We start from the raw sequence: 24,296 nt of genomic DNA, 5'->3' as shown, positions 1-24,296 counted from the left end.
GTGACGGGTTATGAGACTGTAGTGACGGTGTTATGAGACTATAGTGACGGGTTATGACACTGTAGTGATGGGTTTTTAGACTGTAGTGACGGAGTTATGTGACTGTAGTGACGGGTTATGAAACTGTAGTGACGGGTTATGAGACTGTAATGATGGGTTATGAGACTGTAGTGAATGTGTTATGAGACTGGAGTGATGGGTTATGAGACTGTAGTCACAGGGTTATGAGACTTTAATGATGGGTTATGTGACTGTTTTGACGGGTTATGAGACTGTAGTAACGGGTTATGAAACTGTAGTAACGGGTTATGAAACTGTAATGACGAGTTATGACACTGTAGTGACGGGTTATGAGACTGTAGTGATGGTGTTATGACTGTAGTGACGGGTTATGAGACTGTAGTGACGGGTTATGAGACTGTAGTGTCGGGTTTTGAGACTGTAATGATGGTTATGAGACTGTAGTGAATGGGTTATGAGACTGTAGTGATGGGTTATGAGACTGTAGTCACGGGGTTATGAGACTGTAATGATGGGTTATGTGACTGTTTTGACGGGTTATGAGACTGTAGTAACGGGTTATGAGACTGTAGTGACGAGTTATGACACTGTAGTGACGGGTTATGAGACTGTAGTGATGGTGTTAAGACTGTAGCGACGGGTTATGAGACTGTAGTGTCGGGTTATGAGACTGTAGTGATGGTGTTAAGACTGTAGTGACGGGTTATGAGACTGTAGTGACGGGTTATTAGATTATAGTGTCGGGTTATGAGACTGTAGCGATTGTGTTAAGACTGTAGTGACGGGTTGTGAGACTATAGTGACGGGTTATAAGACTGTAGTGACGGGTTATGAGACATTAGTGACGGGTTATGAGAGCGTAGAGACGGGGTTATGAGACGGTATTGACGGGTTATGAGACTGTAGTGACGGGTTATGAGACATTAGTGACGGGTTATGAGACTGTAGTAGCGAGTTATGACACTGTAGTGACGGGTTATGAGACTGTAGTGACGGTGTTATGAGACTGTAGTGACGGATTATGACACTGTAGTGACGGGTTATGAGGAAGCACCTCAAGGTATGGGTTTTTAGACTGTAGTGACGAGGTTATGTGACTATAGTGACGGGATATGAGACTGTAGTGGTGGGTTATGAGACTGTAGTGACGGGGTTATGAGACTGTAGTGATGGGTACGTACCACTACAGTGTAGTGATGGGTACATCGTAGTCCCTGCGACCGGCAGGGAGCCGGTCGGCCGAGCGGACAGCACACTGGACTTGTGATCCTGTGGTCTCGGGTTCGATCCCGGGTGCCGGCGAGAAACAATGGGCAGAGTGTCTTTCACCCTATGACCCTGTTACCTAGCAGTAAAATAGATACCTGGGTGTTAGTCAGCTGTCACGGGCTGCTTCCTGGGGGTTGAGGCCTGGTCGAGGACCGCGCCACGGGGACACTAAAGCCCCCCGAAATCATCTCAAGATAACTATCTCATGATGGGTTATGATACTGTAGTGACGGGTTATGAGAGCGTAGTGACGGGGTTATGAGACTGTAGTGACGGGGTTATGACCCTATAGTGACGGGTTATGAGACTGCAGTGACGGGGCAATAAGACTGTAGTGACGGGGTTATGAGACTGTAGTGACGGGTTATGAGACTGTAGTGACGGGTTTGACGCTGTAGTGAGGGTGTTAAGACTGTACTGACAGGGTTATGAGACTGTAGTGACGGGCTTTGAGACTGTAGTGACGGGTTATGAGACTGTAGTGACGGGGTTATGAGACTGTAGTGACGGGTTATTAGACTGTAGTGACGGGTTATTAGACTGTAGTGACGGGTTATGAGACTGTAGTGACGAGTTATGAGACTGTAGTGATTGTGTTAAGACTGTAGTGATTGTGTTAAATCTGTAGTGACGGGGTTATGAGACTGTAGTGACGGGTTTTGAGACTGTAGTGACGAGTTATGAGACTGTAGTGATTGTGTTAAATCTGTAGTGACGGGGTTATGAGACTGTAGTGACGGGTTTTGAGACTGTAGTGACGGGATGTGAGACTGTAGTGACGGGTTATGAGACTGTAGTGCCGGGTTATGAGACTGTAATGATGGGTTATGAAACTGTAGTGACGGGGTTATGAGACTGTAGTGATGGGTTATGAGACTGTAGTGACGGGGTTATGAGATTGTAGTGATGGGTTATATGACTGTATTGACGGGTTATGAGACTGTAGTGATGGGTTATGAGACTGTAGTGATGGGTTATGAGACTGTAGTGACTGGTTATGAGACTATAGTGTCAGGTTATAAGACTGTAGTGATGGGTTATGAGACTGTAGTGACTGGTTATGAGACTATAGTGTCAGGTTATAAGACTGTAGTGATGGGTTATGAGACTGTAGTGACGTGGTATGAGGCTGTAGTGATGGTGTTAAGACTGTAATGACGGGGTTATGAGTCCCCGAAATCTCCAAAATCTCCAAGCGGATACTTTTGGAGATTTGATGGATACTCTCAGAGACATCAAGGATACTCTCAGAGTCATCAAGGTTACTCTCAGACTTATCACGGATACTCTCCGAGACTTCTTGGATACTCTCAGAGACATGAAGGGTACTCTCAGAAACATGAAGGGTACTCTCAGAGACATGAAGGATACTCTCAGAGACATGAAGAATACTCTCAGAAACATGAAGGGTACTCTCAGAGACATGAAGGATACTCCCAGAGACATGAAGGGTACTCTCAGAGACATGAAGGGTACTCTCAGAGACATGAAGAATACTCTCAGAAACATGAAGGGTACTCTCAGAGACATGAAGGGTACTCTCAGAGACATGAAGGGTACTCTCAGAGACATGAAGGGTACTCTCAGAGACATGAAGGGTACTCTCAGAGACATGAAGGGTACTCTCAGAGACATGAAGGGTACTCTCAGAGACATGAAGGGAACTCTCAGAGACATGAAGGGTACTCTCAGAGACATGAAGGGTACTCTCAGAGACATGAAGGGTACTCTCAGAGACATGAAGGGTACTCTCAGAGACATGAAGGGTACTCTCAGAGACATGAAGGGTACTCTCAGAGACATGAAGGGTACTCTCAGAGACATGAAGGGTACTCTCAGAACCATGAAGGATACACTCAGAGACATCAAGGATACTCTCAGAGTCATCAACGATACTCTCAGAGACATCAAGGATACTCTCAGAGTCATCAACGATACTCTCAGAGTCATCAACGATACTCTCAGAGTCATCAACGATACTCTCAGAGTCATGAAGGACACTCTCACAGACATCAAGGGTACTCTCAGACGCACGAAGGATACTCTCAGTCCCTATGAAGTATACTCGCATAGACATGAAGGATACTCTCAGATGCATGAAGTATACTCTCAAAGATATGAAGGAAACTCTCAGCGTCATCAAGGATACTCTCAGGGACCTGAAGGATACGCTCAGATCACATGAAGGATACTCTCAAAGACATGAAGGATACTCTCAGAGACATTAAGGATTCTCACAGACCTATGAAGAATACTCTCAGACTCCATGAAGGATACTCATATAGACATCAAGGATACTCTCAAAGACATGGAGGATACTCTCAGAGACATGAAGGATACTCTCAGAGACATGAAGGATACTCTCAGAGACATAAAGCAAACTCTCAGAGACATGACGGATACTCTCATAGATATGAAGGATACTCTCAGACACATGAAGGATGCTCTCAGACCAAGTAGTGTTAATACTCAAATTGTTTGACGGTTGAAACATAACCAATTACAGGTGAGTTGGCCTCTGACGTCATGCCAGACAGAGAGGCACCGGGCGTGCTTCCAGCAGGCCTCAGTATTCTCACAGACCCAGAGCAGGTTGGACCTCGACTGGCCAGTTATACACCTTGTTGCCTTATATAATAAAACTACTGAAGTTTCTACTGTGTATATCTACAACCAAAGAATGCAACGAATACTGGTAGCGGTGTGATTCATTATAAATTTTTTGAGCTATGAAATCGCCAGTGCCCACGTCACATCATGTGTGTCCAGCGCCTCCTGCCACCCACGCATCGACATTCAGTGGTATTTTACCAGTCCGAGGTCCTACCATCAACCACTACTCCAGGTCAACGTCTCAGAAGGGTCAATATTTTCCTGTGAGAAAGATAATTCATCAGTGAGGAGAAAGGAAGATTCCTGCACCAGCCATTTTGAATCTCGCGCCACCTGGGAACCTGGACCACCACCACCAACACTGCCACCCAAGCCCACATCAACAAGCCTTGTGTGTGTTGCCTGTACCGTTCCAGCTATTGCAATCATCTTCTACAGCTTCAACTGCTCTGCAGCTGTGTTGTTCAATTTATTGAGAAACAATTGCTGAAAAAAGACTACAACCGTCTGACTAGCGTCGCCAGCTCCCAGTCACGACGCCGCAGCGCCACATTGCCTCTTCTCATCATCGCTACAGCCTTCTGCTATACCATTCTACAGTGAACGTCTGTCTACACGTCTCCATAGCAACTGGCCTTCACTCGCCATTCGACGATATAATTATTGTCACGCCCTCAACATCACGCACACATTCCTAGTTTGGGGTTCCCCGAGCTTCGCGCCACTGCCGCCATGAACGCTGCCTGTCGCTTCAGATGTAAACAAACCGTGCATGTGCCTCTTCACACGCCTTGACGCAGTTTTTTTTTTTTCGTGTTGGCTACAGTCATATTGGCTTGGCCGCAGTCTTGAGTTAAGTAATTAAAAGCTACACCTTCGTGTACCATGTATTAATAGTGATTTACATAATATTATCCATAATATCCTGTGAATTAACCATTCAGTGACTTGTTAAATATTGGAGCTGGTTACATACTCCACTCACAAAGTTTCTCCGAGTCATTTTCAACATTCCTGCTTCCCACAGTAATTTCATTGAATATTAATTGTGCTACTAGAGTATTATTGGTAAATTTAAAATCCAGTGAATTAAGAAATTGTTGTTTTAGTAGTAGTTAAGGATTTGCACAATAGAACTTTTTTTTAATTCCTCCAGGGCCTTAATTTGAAATTTATTCCTTCAACATTTCACATTATAATGTTACCATAGGAAGTTATATACATTCCTGTGTCCAGTTTCTGTGTGTCACGACCCTTGAGACTAAATAATGTTCTTCTCCCCACAGTGTAAAGAACAAATAAAATCTGCCATGCCAATAGGTGTCTAGGGGTATAATTAATCACTGTATAAAAACGGGAGAACAATATATTTTGCTAAGGGTGACAACTTAACAACAATTAAATAAATGGAAAATAAATAAATTGGAAAACTATCTCTAGTATCCTAGGAACTAAGCAACACTCACATAACCAAATAAAACTCTACAAGGATGGGGATATACCGTCAACTGATTTAGAAATGGCAAATGAATTTAATAGTTTCTTTTCATCGGTTGGTGCTAATCTTGCCAGTAAAATCCCACAGACTCAGACACATATTAACACATATCTCTCAGGCAGCTATCCAAACTCTATTCTCCTTTCACCAATCAGCCCGGCAGATGTTGTGTCCATCATACACTCTCTAAAAACCAAGGCAAGGAACACCAGTGAAATTCCGTCCATTGTGTACAAGAGAGCCTCCCATGCCCTTGCCCCACCCATAGCACTACTGTTCAACAAATCTATAGAGTGTCACACCTTCCCTGATATCCTCAAAAAAGCAAGAGTAACGCCAGTCCATAAAGGAGGCAATCCGGCGGACATAAACAATTATAGACCAATATCAAATCTACCCATTCTATCAAAAATATTTGAAAAAATTATTTACAAACAGCTCTATTCCTACCTCGTAAAATTCGACATACTCAGCCCCTGCCAGTTTGGCTTCCGGTCCCAAAAGAGCACCAACGATGCAATCATTAGTCTCCTTGACGTTATCTACTCAGCCCTTGACAAAAATGAGTTTCCGATTGGACTCTTCATTGACCTAAGAAAAGCCTTTGATACTGTTAATCACAACTACCTCTTACTTAAACTACAGCATTATGGAATCCGAGGCCTTGCCCTTGACTACATCCGATCCTATCTTAGTGACAGACACCAATATGTAACCATCAATGATACAACTTCGTCCACTCTACCAATTACCGTTGGAGTGCCACAGGGCAGCATCTTAGGACCTCTTCTATTTCTTATATATATAAACGATCTGCCTAATGTCTCTAATATTCTCAAACCTATACTGTTTGCTGACGATACTACTCTTATCTATTCAAACCTCAACCCACATACACTAAATAATGTTGTGAATAATGAATTAAAAAAAGTCCACTTATGGATGTCAACGAACAAACTAACATTAAACATCGAAAAGACTTACTACATCTTATTTGGAAGCAAATCATCAAATGCAATTCAGCTACAGATAGACAACATTAACATCAGTAATAAAGATGATGGCAAGTTTCTTGGCCTATTCCTAGACAAGAGACTCAACTTCAGCACCCACATTCAACACATAACTAAGAAAGTCTCTAAGACAGTTGGTATACTCTCCAAAATCAGATATTATGTTCCTAACTCTGCTCTCCTCTCACTATATTATGCACTAATTTACCCCTATCTTAATTATGGTATCTGTGCATGGGGGTCTACCACTGCAAACCACCTTAAGCCCATCATCACACAGCAAAAATCTGCTATCAGAATGATAACTAACTCAGCTTTCAGACAACACTCAGCTCCCTTGTTTAAATCCCTAAACTTGCTAAATATTAACTCCCTCCACACATTCTCTTGTGTCAACTACATTTACAAAACCCTGTTCTTAAATGCAAACCATGCTCTGAAACTCTCCCTGGACAGATGTAATAGGACCCATTATCACCACACCAGAAATAAATATCTCTTTGATATCCCCAGGGTCAAACTTAATCTGTGTAAACACTCTATGCAAGGGACCTAGTTTATGGAACTCACTCCCTAGTGAATTGAAAAACTGTAAAACTTTTGCCTTGTTTAAAAGCAAAACCAAAAAGTACCTAACTTCATCTTCTTAGTTTCCTACACTGAGCTTTAAATTTGCTCTGTACCTAGTGTTACCCAATCTCCTAATTTTTATGTAATTTCAAACAACCTTATCATTGTGTTCATTGCTGTCTTCTTTTATGTGCTAGCCATATGCTGTATTGTGACTACCAATTTTTGTCAACTACCATTCAAGCTGTCATTGCAATCAATCTTATATTGTTTCTGCTGTATTGTGACTACCAATTTTTGTCAACTACCATTCAAGCTGTCATTGCAACCAATCTTAGCTACCTATGTGCTTTAATATACTGTACCTACAATTTTCTCTCATCTTTTTTTTCATTTCATGTAATCTGTTATCATTTTTTGACTATAATTTTGCAAGTATTTACCTCCTTAAAATTTTCTTAGATTAAGGACCTGCCCGAAACGCTGCGCGTGCTAGTGGCTTTACAAGACTGTAATTATCATATTTGTATCCTCACATTCCTTATGTACATTCTTGTATATGCATAAATAAAATAAAATAAAATAAAATAAAATAGTAGCCAGAAATATTTATCAGCATGTAATACTATAGAATGCAAGTAATTATTTGAGACCTGAGCACTATCACCAGAATATGGAGTAAGCCATAAATACACTAAAATCGTCTATCCAGATAAATTAATATTTATATAGGCTTAAAATAACGAAAACCAAGAACTTAGCTTAAACACAACTGCACTCGACCGCAGCCGCCACTCTACTGCCCTGGACGTGGTCCGCAGGCCTTACGTCGACTAACCGTCTACCCAAACACCAATTAATGTTCGCATGAACATTGTGAACATTCTATTTACAAAGGTCAGCCCTAAACTCCAACATTATTAACTAAGAGTTGTAATTACTGGTCTCACATTCCTTGAAATATTACGGCTACCAACTATGGAAATAAATTAATACAAAGCTATAGGCAATTGATTTGCCAACAATTGCCCTGGCCATTCCCAATATTGTCAACCGGCCACACGGCTAATTTCACGTGACATCCACCCCCAAAACAAACCTTACACACACTACCCAGCTATCTATGTTATATATATATAATGTATATATATCTATATACACAAATCTTATACAACTGACAGCAATATTTACGTAGAGAAAACAATAACATAATACGAGGTTCGGGAGAATTGGCAGAATCGTAATAAGATTCGTGACACTGTGCTACACCCATTTTTCTTGCATTGCCACTTGTTGTGTTGAATCTTTTTAATGAAATTTTGCAATTGCACTTTCCAGTTTTTATTCTAAATTGCTGTGCTTAGCCTGGTTTAATTAATTTACTTGCTTCTAATTCCAGCCATATTCATACCAGATTGCTAATTTAATTCACAATTTTGCTTCTTCTTAATTATTTGTTGCCTAGTACAATTTAATAATTTTAATTCTACCATTTCCTTACCTTAGGCAAGTTTGATATATTTTTTTGAGTGTTTTATTTTTTTTGTGTACTCTATTCCTTATGCCTAGTGTACTTAATTATAATTTGCGATCAACTGCCACTTCCTCGGTAGTGACAATGCCTACCACTGTTGAAACCCCTTCAGTCTCAACTGGAACAGTTGCTCGTTCCAATGTCCAGAGATCAGCTCAGGAAATGGTTATCTCACTTTTTGCTGGTGAATTGCGCTTATTAGAGTCATGGTATAGTAAGGTTGAAGAGAAAACAGTCGCACGTTTTTTCTGAGCCTACTGATGCCGAATACTTGGCAATTGCATGGTCAGCTGTGGACACAACCAAAGGTGATGCACGTTTTGTTGTTGATGAGAAAGCCATTGTTAGCCTCCAGTCTTGGTCTGAATTTAAGGATTTCTTTCGTCGGCGCTTTGTTAACAAAGGAGATCTAGACCCGTATAGGTTAGTCAAGAAAATTGCCAATGCCACCATGCAGCCTGGTGAATCGTTTAATGCGTTTACTAGCCATCATGATCAGTATCTGTATGCCTTGGTGTCTGCTATGAATAGTTCGTCTTGGGTAGATAAAGACAATAATTTATCCCCTGAGGCTATGATAAATGTGAAATATGATATGATATCATCCAAAATGATAGCATTTGGAACTTTAATGCATTTTGCCCCAGAGCATACTAAACCAATCATTGAGCAAAAGAATTTTGGAGTTAAACATGAAATTGGTGAAGTGTTTGAGGCTATTAACAATGCCGCCGATAAACTAGCTCCCCAAATGCTCAACTGTTGCTACCCTCTGATACTGTAAATGTAGTAACAAGATCTCAGCATCCTCCCACAAACTCTCAAAACTCTTGGTCGCAGAACCATACCCATGGTCGTAGCCCCCAGTCAAATTCGCCTCCTCATAAGTTGCCGAGACGCCATAGTCCACAACCATCCACTCCCTCATGTTGGCATTGTGGTAAGAGTAACCACCTCGCAAGGGACTGTTGGTCCGCTCCTAGATCATCACCAACTAGACAATTCTCTCGGTTCCCTCGTCAATCTAATCATTCTAGGCTCCCATATTGCAAGTACCATGAACAAGTTGGTCACCACACTGCAGATTGTAGAGCTAGGCAAAGGACATCCCCACCTCGTAACTCCCACGGTCAGGTCTTGGTGAGGCGCACAGCGTCCAAGACATTATCAGAACTTGATAAACATTATCAGAACATTATCAACTTGAACGTTAGATCCCTAGGTAAACACTTCGATGATGTTAGTGCCTTGATTGAAACTATTGACAACAAATTCTCTTTTATTATACTTACTGAAACGTGGTTGAAAGAGGATAATACTCAACTCTTTAACATGCCTAACTACTCGGCAATTCACAACTGTCGTCAAATGCAGAGAGGTGGTGGTACTGCTCTTTACTACCACCAAGAACTAACATGCTTAAAAATAATTAGAACTAGAGACTGCTGTGGGGAGTATATCTTCGCCAGTTTCAGAGTCAAGGGTGCCGAGTCTGTCCTGTCTGTGGGTGCAGTCTATAGAATTCCTAACACTGATGTGTCTGAATTCAACTCAAACCTTAGAAATCTAATACTAGATAACAGATTGAACAAAAACCATCTAATTATCGCAGGGGACTTTAATATTGACCTCTGCGAGCCTGAACACCCTACTGCTGTTAGCTTCCTCAACTGTATGAATTCCTGCTTCCTCATACCCTTAATCACTAGACCAACTAGAATCACTGATAGTACTGCTACGACTCTAGATCACATCTGGACCAACATAACCTCTCCGCTTACTTCAGGTATAATCACCGATAGCACTACAGACCATTACCCCACATTTCTCTTAACTAACATTAGCAAACCACCTCTAGAGACAAGGGAGTTAAGCTTTAGGCTGCACAATGAAACTGCTATAAACAATTTTATAACTGCTGCTGATAATGTCAACTGGGAGTCCGAGTTAGGTAACATAGGGGACATCAACCTAGCAGTGAAATCTTTTCTACAAACAACTCTTAGCCTTTATAACACCCACTGTCCTATGCTTACAAAACAAGTCACAAGCAAAAGACTTAACAATCCTTGGCTTACAAAGGGAATACTTAAATCCATTAACAAAAAACACGACCTTGAGAAGAAGTATAGGCTAGGAACAGTCTCCAAAGAATTCTCAAAGAATTACTCGTTATTGCTATCTAAAATAATTAGACGAGCCAAAACTAAATGCTATGAAGATAAATTTACCCAAATAAAGAGCAACATTAAAAAAACTTGGAGCACAATTTCACAAATATTGGGATCAAAGAAGATTTTAAATAACAAACCAACACTCCTGTCCAATAACGTTGGTCAGCTTTCAGCCTCTGATTCTGCTATTGAGTTCAATAGGTTCTTCTCTTCCATTGGGTCATCCCTTGCAAATGATATTCCATCTTCCTGTACTGATGTTAAGGACTATCTTACAGGTAACTATCCACAGTCTCTGTACCTAAAGCCTACTAGTTCCACTGATGTCAATGAAATAATCCTTTCCCTTAAAACCAAGTCTAGTGCCCTCGAGGAGATACCAACTTTAATTTACAAAAAAGCCTCCAGATCTCTAGCCCCTGCTATTGCATTGCTCTTCAACAAGTCACTTGAACTCCAAACCTTTCCTGACATTCTAAAAAAAGCAAGAGTAACCCCTGTCTACAAATGTGGTGATCTCACTGATGTTAACAACTATAGACCTATATCAATCCTGCCTAACTTGTCAAAAATATTCGAAAAGCTAATCTACAAGCAGCTTTACTCTTTTCTAGCCAAACACAATATACTTAGCTCTTGTCAATATGGCTTCAGACCCAAAAAAAGCACTAACGATGCACTTATTAGTATGATTAACGTAATTCACGCAGCTCTTGATAAAAAGGAGTTTCCTGTTGGGTTATTTGTGGACCTGCGTAAGGCTTTTGACACTGTCAACCATCAAAACCTTCTTCTTAAATTACATCATTATGGAGTCAGAGGACACTCCCTGCAATACCTCAAATCTTATCTTACTGACAGGCTCCAGTATGTTTCTGTGAATAATACAATTTCTCCCACCCTACCCATCAACATTGGTGTTCCTCAGGGCAGCATACTTGGCCCTCTCCTCTTTCTCATCTACATTAATGACCTTCCAAATGCCTCCCAACACCTCAAACCAATTCTATTTGCTGACGACACAACCTTCATTTACTCCAGTCCTGACCCCCTTGCTCTAAATGCCACAGTAAATACTGAGCTAGAGAAAGTCCATCTTTGGCTAACTGCCAACAAACTCACCCTTAACATTGACAAAACGTTTTATATTCTGTTTGGCAATAAATCCTCTAATCAGATAAATCTCAAAATAAACAATACCCAAATTTGTAACAAATTAGATGGCAAATTCCTTGGCGTTCTCATCGACCACAAGCTGAATTTCCAGGGTCACATTCTAAATATATCAAAAAAAGTTTCAAAAACTGTTGGCATTCTTTCTAAGATCAGATATTATGTACCCCGCCCTGCCCTGGTTACTCTCTATTACTCCCTCATCTATCCATACCTCAACTATGGTATTTGTGCTTGGGGTTCTACTACCCAAAATCATTTACGTCCTCTCATTACCCAACACAAAGCTGCTATTAGGACAATAACCAACTCTGGCCCCAGACATCACTCGGTACCCTTACTCAAATCTCTGAATATGTTAGATATTAAGTCACTGCACATTCTCTCTTGTGTATTATACATATATAAAACGCTGAACTGTAATGCCAATCCTGACCTCAAAAGCTTCATTGAAGGTTGTAACAGAACCCATGAGCACCACACCAGGAATAAATACAGTTTTGATATTCCTAGAGTACGACTTAATCAAACTAGAAATGCTCTACAAATCAAGGGACCCAGAATGTGGAATGACCTTCCCAACCATGTTAAAGACTGTACCTCTCTCAACCAGTTTAAGATAAAAACTAAACAATACCTAATAAATTCCCTGTAACCTACCTTACCCCTAAATGTCAACCCATGTCTGTTATTTTATTTTATTATTATTATTTTTTTTTTTTTAATCAACACTGTTTGTCAACCTATTGTATTTGTGCTGCTTTTTCAGTCATGTTCCCCCTTTTTTTTATCTTTATTTGTATTTGTTTTCAACACTTTTTATTCTTTATGCTCAATTAGTATTAAGTTCTAGATATTAATGTTTTTCTTGCCCGAAACGCATTGCGTAATAGTGGCTTTAGGCATTGTATGTACTAGCTCTATCTATATATCAATCCATTAATGTAACATCACTTGTATGTATGTACCTTACCTGAATAAACATATTTATTTATTTATTTAACTCGCGTAATTACAACTCCCAGCCCAGCTATAATGCAACTTCGAATTATAATACTCGGTCACAGAATTCTGGAGTTCAGAATGTTCACTCCATGTCGTCGGGAAACCCCCAAGGCCATCCGCTAACCAATTCAAGCTAGCCAGTCCTAGTGCCCTCCCTGTGTATTCAGTAGCTACCCAAAATAGATTTGGACATTTGACAGAGGACACTGACTCTAGACCAGTTGTAGATGTTGAGAAAACCACAGTGAATTTGACCCAGACGAGACGCAGATATCCCAGACAACATAAGTCACAAGTAGTAACTTGTCCAGTCTCAAGTGATGGTCCCCTAGTCTCAGCCATTGTACATGGTAGAGTTTTAAAAGTTTTTCTTGACTCAGGTGCAAAAATTAATATTGTCAAGCCTTCAGCTCTTAGAGACATTGCAAGTAAGTACCCTACTACAGTAAAACAGTCACCCATACCTTTTCTAATTGGTGTTTCAGGAAATAAAGTAAAAGTTCAGGGTGAAATTGACCTCCCACTCAAGTTAGATGATGTCACATTGTCTATAACATGTTCAGTTGTTGACATTATTCATTTTCCTGGAGACATTCTCCTAGGCCTGTAAACCATGATTGATGAAAATATTGCATTTTTTCCCCATCGTTGAAACATTAGTATCCAAGACCACGTCATACCATTGTGTAGCATGTATCGACAGGTCATGAGTTCAACCTTCAATCAGACTACGTTAATTTTGTTAACACCCGCCTTGCTAGCGTAGGTTTGTTAGATCCTTGTCGTGGTAGCATACCCGAGAAAACAGGCACTCGATTGAAGCATCGTAGTTGTGCAGTTGTTAAGGAGAGTGAGTATCGGGACTTTCTGGAAGGGGACGCCTAACGGATTCTTGTTGTCTCGCTCGCCTGGCAGCTTCCATCTCTGAAGTCAATGGTTCCACGGTTACTGAAACTGTGTTGCACTCTCATTCTTTCACCAGAATAAGAGTTAAGGTTCAGGGAGTGCCTGAGTTGTCGGATGTGATTGCGGAGAGTGAAACGTGTAAAGTGAATGGTATGTTTGTTGAACCCTCCTGGCACACAGTGCAGGATGGTACTTTTACATTGTATATTGCAAACACTAGTAATGCCGACATCCATCTCCAGTCTGGCACCCATGTTGTAGATTTTGCCCATTACTCATTACCGGTTTTAGTTGTGGATGATGTCTCCATGGATCATACTGTTTGTACTCTCACACCAGGAGAACAGAGATCTCAGCCAGAGGTGCAAGCGCAACACCTCAGTCCTACTGATTTTCCTGACTCTGTGGCTCAGCTTTTGGAAATTTTGAACAGGAATAGAGCTGTTGTTGCTCTACCAGGAGAAAAGTTAGGTCTCACTCCTCTTATTACACATAAAATTCCCCTTGAACAAGGAACTACACCTATTTATGTACCAGCTTACCATCTTCCCCATTCTCAGAGAGCAGAAGCTGATAGACTCATAGAGAAAATGTTACAGAGTGATGTAATTGAATCGAGTAATTCACCATGGAACGCTCCATCTCCAAAGCGAGATGGGACTTGGAGACCTGTAATCAATTATCGGAAGCTTAACAGAGTAACGATACCTGATCGTTTCCCACTTCCAGTCCTAAATGATTTGTTTCAAAGTATTGGTCGAAACAAAGTATTCTCAACATTAGATTTGTTGCAGAGATTCTGGCAAATCCCCCCTTGATGAGGAAAGTAAACAATTGACAGCCTTTAGTACTCCCAATGGTCATTTTCATTTCAAAAGAATGCCGTTTGGTTTGCGTAGTCCAATAACCTTTTCACGGCTCATGACAAATCTATTTCGTAGATTGATAGGAAGTACTCTTCTAGTTTACCTTAATGATCTCATAATCATGTCGCAAGATGTTCAGACTCATTTCCAGAACCTTGAGAAAGTACTTGCAAAGCTCGCAGAAGCAAATTTAAAAATAAGCTTGCGAAATGTTCATTTTTAAAGGAGAAGATTAATTTCCTAGGTCATACAGTAACACCTTTAGGTATTACATTGAATGAATAAAAAATTGTTGCTGCTCATGATTTTCCAACGCCTCATACCGTAGAAGCCGTAAGACAGTTCACAGGTCTTGTAGGATTTTATCGTTCATTTATTGCTGGATTCTCTATTATAGCCACCCCACTTTACAAGTTGCAAAGAAAAGATGAACCCTTTGTTTGGGGAGTGTCCCGGGATCAGTCATAAAAAAAAAACTCATGCAGCCTTGATCTCGTCACCTGTCCTTAGGTACCCAGATTTTTTTAAACCGTTTACGTTGGTTACAGATGCTAGTGACATAGGTTTAGGTGCTGCATTACTTCAAACAGAAGGTCACAGAGATCACGCAATAGCTTATGCTAGCCGTACATTATCTAAAGAAGAGAAAAATTATAGCGTAACAGAATGAGAAGCCTTGGCAGTTGTCTGGGCACTTAAACGTTTGAGGGATACAATTTATAATTACCCAGTTCATGTTCTAACAGATCACCAACCATTAATTCCCTTGTTCAAAAATAAGAATCCAGTTGGAAAGTTTGCTAGATATTTGCTCATAATTCAAGAATTTAATCCCACATTTGGTTATATTCCAGGAAAGCAAAATGTTGTAGCCATCACAGTTTGTAATCCTTCGTCACCAGTTGAAGAGATGAACTAATGACGTCACTCATTCCATACTTAAGCCGAAGTTTGTTGAGCATTTGTTTCTGTTGACTTAACTTGATTTGAAGGAGGTATACGAGTGCATTAAGTATCCACCCAGCTCTGCTGACCACACCGTCTCCCACTCTCAGCATCTGCTGACATAAATTGTCAGGCTTTACAGTTAGTCAAGTATATATGCTAATTATATGAAAATGTAGCACTCTTAAATATTGCTGCTGGTGTCTGTCAACACACACTGTTAGTTCGTGGATAGCAAGACAATAATGCAACAATCTGCACTAAACTGTTATAATGTTTTGATGCACTTATTACCACTTCAGCTTTGGTCTAAATCAGTGGTCTTCAACCTTTTTTTAATGTTATCAACCCCTAGTGGTGATTAAGTACAAGTTGTCCACTCCCACCCTGAAAAAGTTTCATTAAAAATCTCACGTTTTTAATATTTAAAATCTATGTTTCATATATCATTTCTATGACTATGTAAACAGAAAAAAGCAGTCTCTCCTATTTTTTTTTAACTTTTACATATTCATCCATATATTTACACACCTCGTCTGTAACTAAGAGGCTCAATATACACAAGATAACATTAAGTATGCCATTTAGACGCATTTTCCTTCACTGAAGTAGCTCTTCAGTGAAGGAAAAGTTCTTCTTCATTTTCCTTCACTGAAGTTGCTGTGGCTCAGCAACACGTGGCCGGGTACTGCTAGTCTATATAAATAAAAATGGAAATGTTCGTTTGTTCAAAATCGCTAATCTCCAAAAGTTCATCACCGATTACTTTAAAATTTTCGCACAACGTTCCATCCGAGTTAGTTTTTATATGCATATTATATTGATGTCACATCTGTGACGGGAAAAACATGCTTTTCGGAAAAACTGTGTTTTTATGTGTTTTTCATGTGAGGGAAATCTTCAAAACCTCTTTACAGATTGCTTTGAAATTTTGATACAACGTTGAATTTGAAAAGGCGAGTCTTTTTATATACCTACTACATACATGTCTCACCTGTGACAGGAAAAACATGCATGTTTTGATAAACAATGCCATCTGTTTGACGTAAGAGCAATACACGCTGTAATCTCCAAAAGTTCTTCACCGATTGCTTTGAAATTTTGACACAACATTGCATTCGAACACACACATATTTTTATATACCTACTATATAGATGCCACACCTGTGACAGGTAAAATCATGTTTTTTTTTTTTAAACAGTGCCATCTGTTGCACGTAATTAAAACACACACTTTACTAAATTTGTTACAATTCCATTTCAATGTTTCCAATTGCATTGATAAATAGAATTTTCATAGATTTCGATTTATTTTCATTTTGAATTAATTATTTTGTGTGACATTGCGATGGAATTGAACTATATTGTTTACCAGCATATAATTATAAATGCCACACCTGTGACAGGTAAAAACTATCTTTTTTTTAAGAAACAGCACCATCGGTCGCACGTAAGAGCAACACACACTATACTAAATATGTTACGATTACATTTCAATGATTTCTATTACATTGACATATTGAATTTTCTTAGATTTCCATTTATTTTCGATTTGATTTAATTATTTTGAGTGACATTGCATTGGAAAGAGCTGTGTTGTTTACTATACTGTTCACTTTGCGAGTATTGTTTATTTTTTCAGTTTTCATTGTTTATATTTTTTTTTGTAACTATTTTTCTTATATTTCAGTGAAGGGAACATCAGATCATTTGATGTTCGCAATTATTTGATTGAAACATAAGATCATTTGAGAATGCATCAGACAAGGTAGTGGGGAAAGGTGGAAGAGAGAACTGGAGTGGGGAATGATGGGGCAGACGAGGTGACAGGGGAGGGAGTAATTGTGAGGAGGACGAGGGGATGGGGGAGTTGGGCATGATGGGGGAGAACAAAGGGACAGGGGAGGGGGTGAATGTTAGGGAGGACGAGGGGATGGGGGTAGGGAATTGTAGGGAAGACGAAGGGACGAGAGTGGGGGATGGTGGGGAGTATGAGGGAACGGGGCTGGGGGTAAAAGTGGGGAGGACGAGTGGCTGTCGGGGTAAAAGTGGGGAAGATGAGGGGACGGGGGAGTGGAGGATGTTGGGGACGAGGGAACGGGGAATTGGAGAATGGTTATCTTAAGGTTATCTTGAGATGATTTCGGGGCTTTTTAGTGTTCCCGCGGCCCGGTCCTCGACCAGGCCTCCACCCCCAGGAAGCAGCCCTTGACAGCTGACTAACACCCAGGTACCTATTTTACTGCTAGGTAATAGGGGCATAGGGTGAAAGAAACTCTGCCCATTGTTTCTCGCCGGCGCCTGGGATCGAACCCAGGACCACAGGATCACAAGTCCAGTGTGCTGTCTGCTCGATCGACTGGCTCCCATTGTTTCTGTCCTCTCCACCAAATGGTGGAGAGGACAAGTGAATAGAGAAGTGGGGGATGGTGGGGAGGACGAGGGGACAGGGGCATTGGAGATGGTGGGGGAGGACGTAGGGACAGGGAAGTGGGAAATGGTTAGGAGGATGAGGAGACAGGGGAGTGGGGGATGGTGAGGAGGACGAAGGGACGGTGTAGAAGGAAATGGTGGGGAGGATGAGGGGACGTGGAGTGGGTAATGTTTGGGGGACGAGGGGACGGGGGAGGGGGAATGGTGGGGGAGGACAGGGGAACAGGGAAAGGTTGGTAAGGCTCAGCAATGCACATGCATTGCTGAGCCAATAACCAATAGTGAGACAGTCCCTCGTGTGGTTGTACTATCGAGGTCGTGCGTGTAGGTGAAGTGGCAACCTCGATGTTATAATAGGTAAATATGTATTTGTAATATGAATTTTAAGAAATATAGGAGAGAGAGAAAAAGAGAGAATCTCTTGTATATTATAGAGAAACGTGCAGGTGAGGATCTCGTCCACCTAGTAGTCTACCCTTAGACAGTTGTCCACCCCACACTTAATCTCGTCCACTATAAGGTGGCATGTCCACCCAGGTTGAATAGCACTGGTCTAAATAATAGCTCAGAAGGGGCCGGAAAAGGAAAAATATTCGAATTATATGATAAATTAACAAATCCACAAGGGCCGTGACAAGGATTCGAACCTGCGTCCGAGGTGCATCCCAGACGCTGACTTAATCGACTGAGCTACGACATGGTCAAAAGGAGTTGAAACCGAAGTTCTACTGAACTTACTGGATCCTGCAGCCTCTCCGAGGCACAAACCAGGGTTTTACACAACTCCCCCCATGTGGATTTGTTCATTTGATGCATCACGCAATTGTGATTTCTGTGTGACATGATAAATTATTTAAAAAGTTACGCAATTCTCCAATTATTTGGCATCAGCACCGTGAATCTTTCATCCCAATATCCTAAGAAATGGAATTTATATGAATAACAAAAAGTGCTGATGATAAGAACAGCTCCTATTAACTAGAATTGAAGGATAATGCAATGATAAAGAGATGAAAGCACCTGTCCAGTGCACAAAGAAGAATAGTAGTAAGGAGGATCCACAAAGTGGATATGCAGCTGGTGCCTTTCTAGCATTACTGAGTAATTCATAATAGTAGTAGACATCCATCAGTCTCAGGAGACTATGGAGTTGCGCTCTGGTTGTCGGTCTCGAGTGGCCCCTCCAGGCCGCAAAGCCAGCGTAGGTTGATACGGAGGAGAAGCTGTTACCGAAACAGCAGGTCCCCCTTCTCTACGGTGCCGAAAGTCTCCAATGGAAAGGCAAACACCAATACGATTGATTCCAGTGCCGTCACAGAAACTGTGAGCTCCGAAGTTGACCTCAAAGTTGGTGAAAGAACGCACAGGATCTCCAAACCCGGAGACCGCCGTAGTCGGGGCCGGAGAACAACAACCCCATCAAGGGCAAGAACGACCCCAGCCTCCTGAAGCAGAGCCTGGGCCGCACGAGCCCCAGGAGGTCGACGTCCCAGTCACGCACTTACGGGTTCCAAACAGAGATCGTCACAGCCCTCTTTCACCCGAGGCTGGCTTCCTTCAAGACAAAGCTAAAGCAAGAGTGATAATTATTAAATACATCAATTATTATTATAATAATTATTATAATAATATAATCAAATAATAATTATCACTCTTCCTTCTTCTTGGTAATTCATAATAACACAAATAATAATTAGTATGTTATTATGCTGTATTTTGTTATATATCATATCAATTTATTGCTCAATGCCAATATCTGTTATTTCTATCAATGTCCAACAATTTTTTTTGGGGGGGGTTGGTTTCGTTTTTGTTATTTATTTTTCCTTTGTTTATACTTTTATTTTGTTATAGCTTCTACATCTTGGAGAATGTATACGCGTTACAAAGTATGTAAAATTTGAACGAAATTGGTCAACATTTTGAATCCACATATATTTATTCGCTATTGTAAAAAAGGAAGGTCATATGCTTTTAATGGACCATACTAACACTAAATGAACAATTATTGAAATTTAATACTGTATTTTTAAAGCATATTTGAAAATCTAAAATTGCATAAATAATAAAATTAATTGTTTTTATTTATTTGTGTTAATGATAAGTTGTTAATCAATTATGAAAAGATGGCTCATTAACGATGTAGAATAAATAAATAAAACTTAAAAGTTTGAAGAAGTTTCAGAAAACCTTTTTCCGTCTCCTTATTGGTCAACAAACTGTCACTAGTTATTTTTTTTTAATATTGGAACGGAAACTTGGTTATCAGCAGTAGGTACGTACTGGAACACTGATGCTTTATATTGTACCATCGACAAAATTGTTGGAACCCAGCTGAACAAAAGTTACTCCCATTGTTCGACTGAATGTACAAAGAAAGACAAACTTTGTCCAAACAAAGTGAAAAATTTAAATATGTGATGGATGACTGTCTTATCCCGGATATTACGTACTGGGTATGCTTCCGGGAATCTTGTAGTTGTACATTAATGGTTAACATATATACATGACCTGACTTGGTCCGACTTAAAGGGCCTACACAATCAACTAAGATGTGAGAAAAAGGTTCACGAGGAAAGACAATTGAATGAAGGGGAGCTCTAGGTACAGTTGGTTGGGTTTCCCCACCACTTGACAGGTTACACACTGTCTACAGTATCTGACAATAGCCCTTTTAAGTTTGGGCCAATAAAAGTAGTTTGTTACCTGGAACAACATTCGATTGACCCCTTGGTGACCAGTTAAAGGATCGTCATGAGCAGCTGCAAGGACTTGTTCTTGGTATGCTTTGGGGACTACAAGCTGAGTAACACTCTCATGTCCTCTGAAGAGGAGACACCTGTTTTAAGCTGTTTACAACTACATTCTGGCAACTCCTGTGACGACACTGGTGCCAAGTGTATCGGCGCCTGCCCTTCCCTTGGATCACATCGGTGGCGTGGAGAGGGTGGATCTGCTGCATGGGCAACAGCTGATCCTCCATAATTATTGCCCAGGCCTGTGCCGCTGGAGAGGACACTCCAGCATCGCCTTGTTAAGGGTTATGAGACTTTAGTGACGGGTTATGAGACTGTTGTGACGGGTTATGGGACTGTAATGACATGTTATGAGACTGAAGTGACGGATTATGAGACTGTATTGACGGGTTATGAAACTGTAGTGACAGGTTATGAAACAGTAGTGTCGGGTTATGAGACTGTAGTGACGGGGTATATGAGTGTATTGACGGGTTATGAGACTGTAGTGACGGGTTATGAGACTGTAGTGACGGATTATGAGACTGTAGTGACGAGTTATGAGACTGTAGTGTCGGGTTATGAGACTGAAGTGACGGGGTTATGAGACTTTAGTGACGGGTTATGAGACTGTTGTGACGGGTTATGGGACTGTAATGACATGTTATGAGACTGAAGTGACGGGTTATGAGACTGTAGTGACGGGTTATGAGACTGTAGTGATGGGTTATGAGACTGTAGTGACGGGTTATGAGAATGTAGTGACGGGGTATATGAGTGTATTGACGGGTTATGAGACTGTAGTGACGGGTTATGAGACTCTAGTGACGGATTATGAGACTGTAGTGACGAGTTATGAGACTGTAGTGTCGGGTTATAAGACTGTAGTGACGGGGTTATGAGACTATAGAGACGGGTTATGAGACTGTAGTGACGGATTATAAGACTGTAGTGTCGGGTTATGAGAATGTAGTGACGGGTTTTGAGACTGTAGTGACGGGTTATGAGACTGTAGTGACTGGTTATAAGACTGTAGTGTCGGGTTATTAGACTGTAGTGAGAGGTTATGAGAATGTAGCGACGGGTTATGAGAATGTAGTGACGGGTTTTGAGACTGTAGTGACGGGCTATGAGACTGTAGTGACGGGTTATGAGACTGTAGTGACGGGGTTATGATACTGTAGTGACAGGTTATGAGACTGTAGTGACGCGGTTATTAGACTGTAGTGACGGGTTATGAGACTGTAGTGACGGGTTATGAGACTGTAGTGACGGGTTATGAGACTGTAGTGATGGGTTATGAGACTGTAGTGACGGGTTATGAGAATGTAGTGACGGGTTTTGAGACTGAAGTGACGGGTTATGAGACTGTTGTGACGGGTTGTAAGACTGTAGTTAAGGGTTTTTAAACTATAGTGACTGGTTATGAGACTGTAGTGTCGGGTTATGAGACTGTTGTGACGGGTTGTAAGACTGTAGTTAAGGGTTTTTAAACTGTAGTGACTGGTTATGAGACTGTAGTGACGGGTTATGAGACTGTAGTGTCGGGTTATGAGAATGTAGTGTCGGGTTATGAGAGCTTAGCGACGGGTTATGAAACTGTAGTGACGGGTTATGAGACTGTAGTGACGGGTTGTAAGACTGTAGTTAAGGGATTTGAGACTGTAGTGACGGGTTATAAGACACTAGTGTCGGGTTATGAGACTGTAGTGTCGGGTTATGACACTGTAGTGCGGGTTATGAGACTGTAGTGTCGGGTTATGAGAGCGTAGCGACGGGTTATGGAACTGTAGTGTCGGGTTATGAGACCGTAGTGACGGATTATGAGACTGTAGAGACGGGTTATGAGACTGTAGTGACGGGTTGTAAGACTGTAGTTAAGGGATTTGAGACTGTAGTGACGGGTTATAAGACACTAGTGTCGGGTTATGAGACTGTAGTGTCGGGTTATGACACTGTAGTGCGGGTTATGAGACTGTAGTGTCGGGTTATGAGAGCGTAGCGACGGGTTATGGAACTGTAGTGTCGGGTTATGAGACCGTAGTGACGGATTATGAGACTGTAGAGACGGGTTATGAGACTGTAGTGACGGGTTATGAGACTGTAGTGACGGGTTATGAGACTCTTGTGACGGGTTATAAGACTGTAGTGACGGGTTATTAGACTGTAGTGACGGGTTAAGAGACTGTAGTTAAGGGTTTTCAGACTGTAGTGACGGGTTATGTCACTGTTGTGACGGGTTATGTCACTGAAATGACATGTTATGAGACTGAAGTGACGGATTATGAGACTGTAGTGACGGGTTATGAGAGCGTAGCGACGGGTTATGAGACTGTAGTGACTTGTTATGAGACTGTAAAGACGGGTTATGAGACTGTAGTGATGGGTTATAAGACTGTAGTGACGGGGTATGAGACTGTAGTGTCGGGTTATGAGACTGTAGTGACGGGGTTATGAAACTGTAGTGACGGGTTATGAGACTGTAGTGACGGGTTACGTTACTATATTGACAGGTTATGAGACTGTAGTGAAGGGTTATGAGACAGTAGTGTCGGGTTATGAGACTGTAGCGACGGGTTATGGGCTGTTGTGTCGGGTTATGTGACTGTAGTGACGGGTTATGAGACTGTAGTGTCGGGTTTTGAGACTGTAGTGCGGGTTATGAGACTGTAGTGACGGGTTATTAGACTGTATTGACGGGTTATGAGACTGTAGTGACGGGTTTTGAGACTGTAGTGCGGGTTATGAGACTGTAGTGACGGGTTATTAGACTGTATTGACGGGTTATGTGACTGTTGTGACGGTTTATGAGACTGAAGTGACGGGTTATGAAACTGTATTGTCGGGTTATGAGACTGTAGTGTCGGGTTTTGAGACTGTAGTGCGGGTTATGAGACTGTAGCGACGGGTTATGAGACTGTAGTGACGAGTTATGAGACTGTAGTGACGGGTTATGAAACTGTAGTGTCGGGTTATGAGAGCGAGGCGACGGGTTATGAGACTGTAGTGTCGGGTTATGAGACTGTAGTGATGGGTTATGAGTCTGAAGTGGGGAGGGCTACGAGACTGTGGTGACGGGTTATGAAACAGTAGACTCAGGTTATGAGAGCGTAGCGATGGGTTATGAGACTCTAGTGTCGGGTTATGAGACTCTAGTGTCGGGTTATGAGACTTTAATGATGGGTTATGAGACTGTAGTGAGGGGTTATGACATTGTAGTGACGGGTTATGAGACTGTAGTGACGGGTTATGAGACTGTAGGCACGGATTATGAGACTGTAGTGACGGGTTATGAGACTGTAGTGATGGGTTATGAGACTGTAGTGACATGTTATGAGACTGTAGTGACAAGTTTTGAGACTGTAGTGACGGGTTATGAGACTGTAGTGACGGGTTTTGAGACTGTAGTGACGGTGTTATGAGATTGTAGGGACGGGTTATGAGACTGTAGTTACGGGTTATGAGACTGTAGTGACTGGTTATGAGACTGTAGTGTCGGGTTATGAAACTGTAGTGTCCGTCATGAGACTGTAGTGACGGA

General features: G+C 41.3%; 1 protein-coding gene across 1 annotated transcript; it reads left to right on the top strand.

Moving 5' to 3' along the window:
- Nucleotides 1-2,455: 2,455 nt before the first annotated feature.
- LOC138370926 (adventurous-gliding motility protein Z-like) lies at nucleotides 2,456-3,475 on the top strand. Its single transcript, XM_069335589.1, has 2 exons — nucleotides 2,456-2,867; nucleotides 3,048-3,475. The coding sequence occupies exons 1-2, from the start codon at nucleotides 2,456-2,458 to the stop codon at nucleotides 3,473-3,475; spliced, it is 840 nt and encodes a 279-aa protein (XP_069191690.1).
- Nucleotides 3,476-24,296: the final 20,821 nt, after the last annotated feature.

This window comes from Procambarus clarkii, chromosome 34, assembly GCF_040958095.1.
Source record: "Procambarus clarkii isolate CNS0578487 chromosome 34, FALCON_Pclarkii_2.0, whole genome shotgun sequence".
Classification (NCBI taxonomy): Eukaryota; Metazoa; Arthropoda; class Malacostraca; order Decapoda; family Cambaridae; genus Procambarus; species Procambarus clarkii.
Note: the sequence above shows the minus strand (reverse complement) of the source record. Positions and strands in the feature narration are given on the sequence as shown.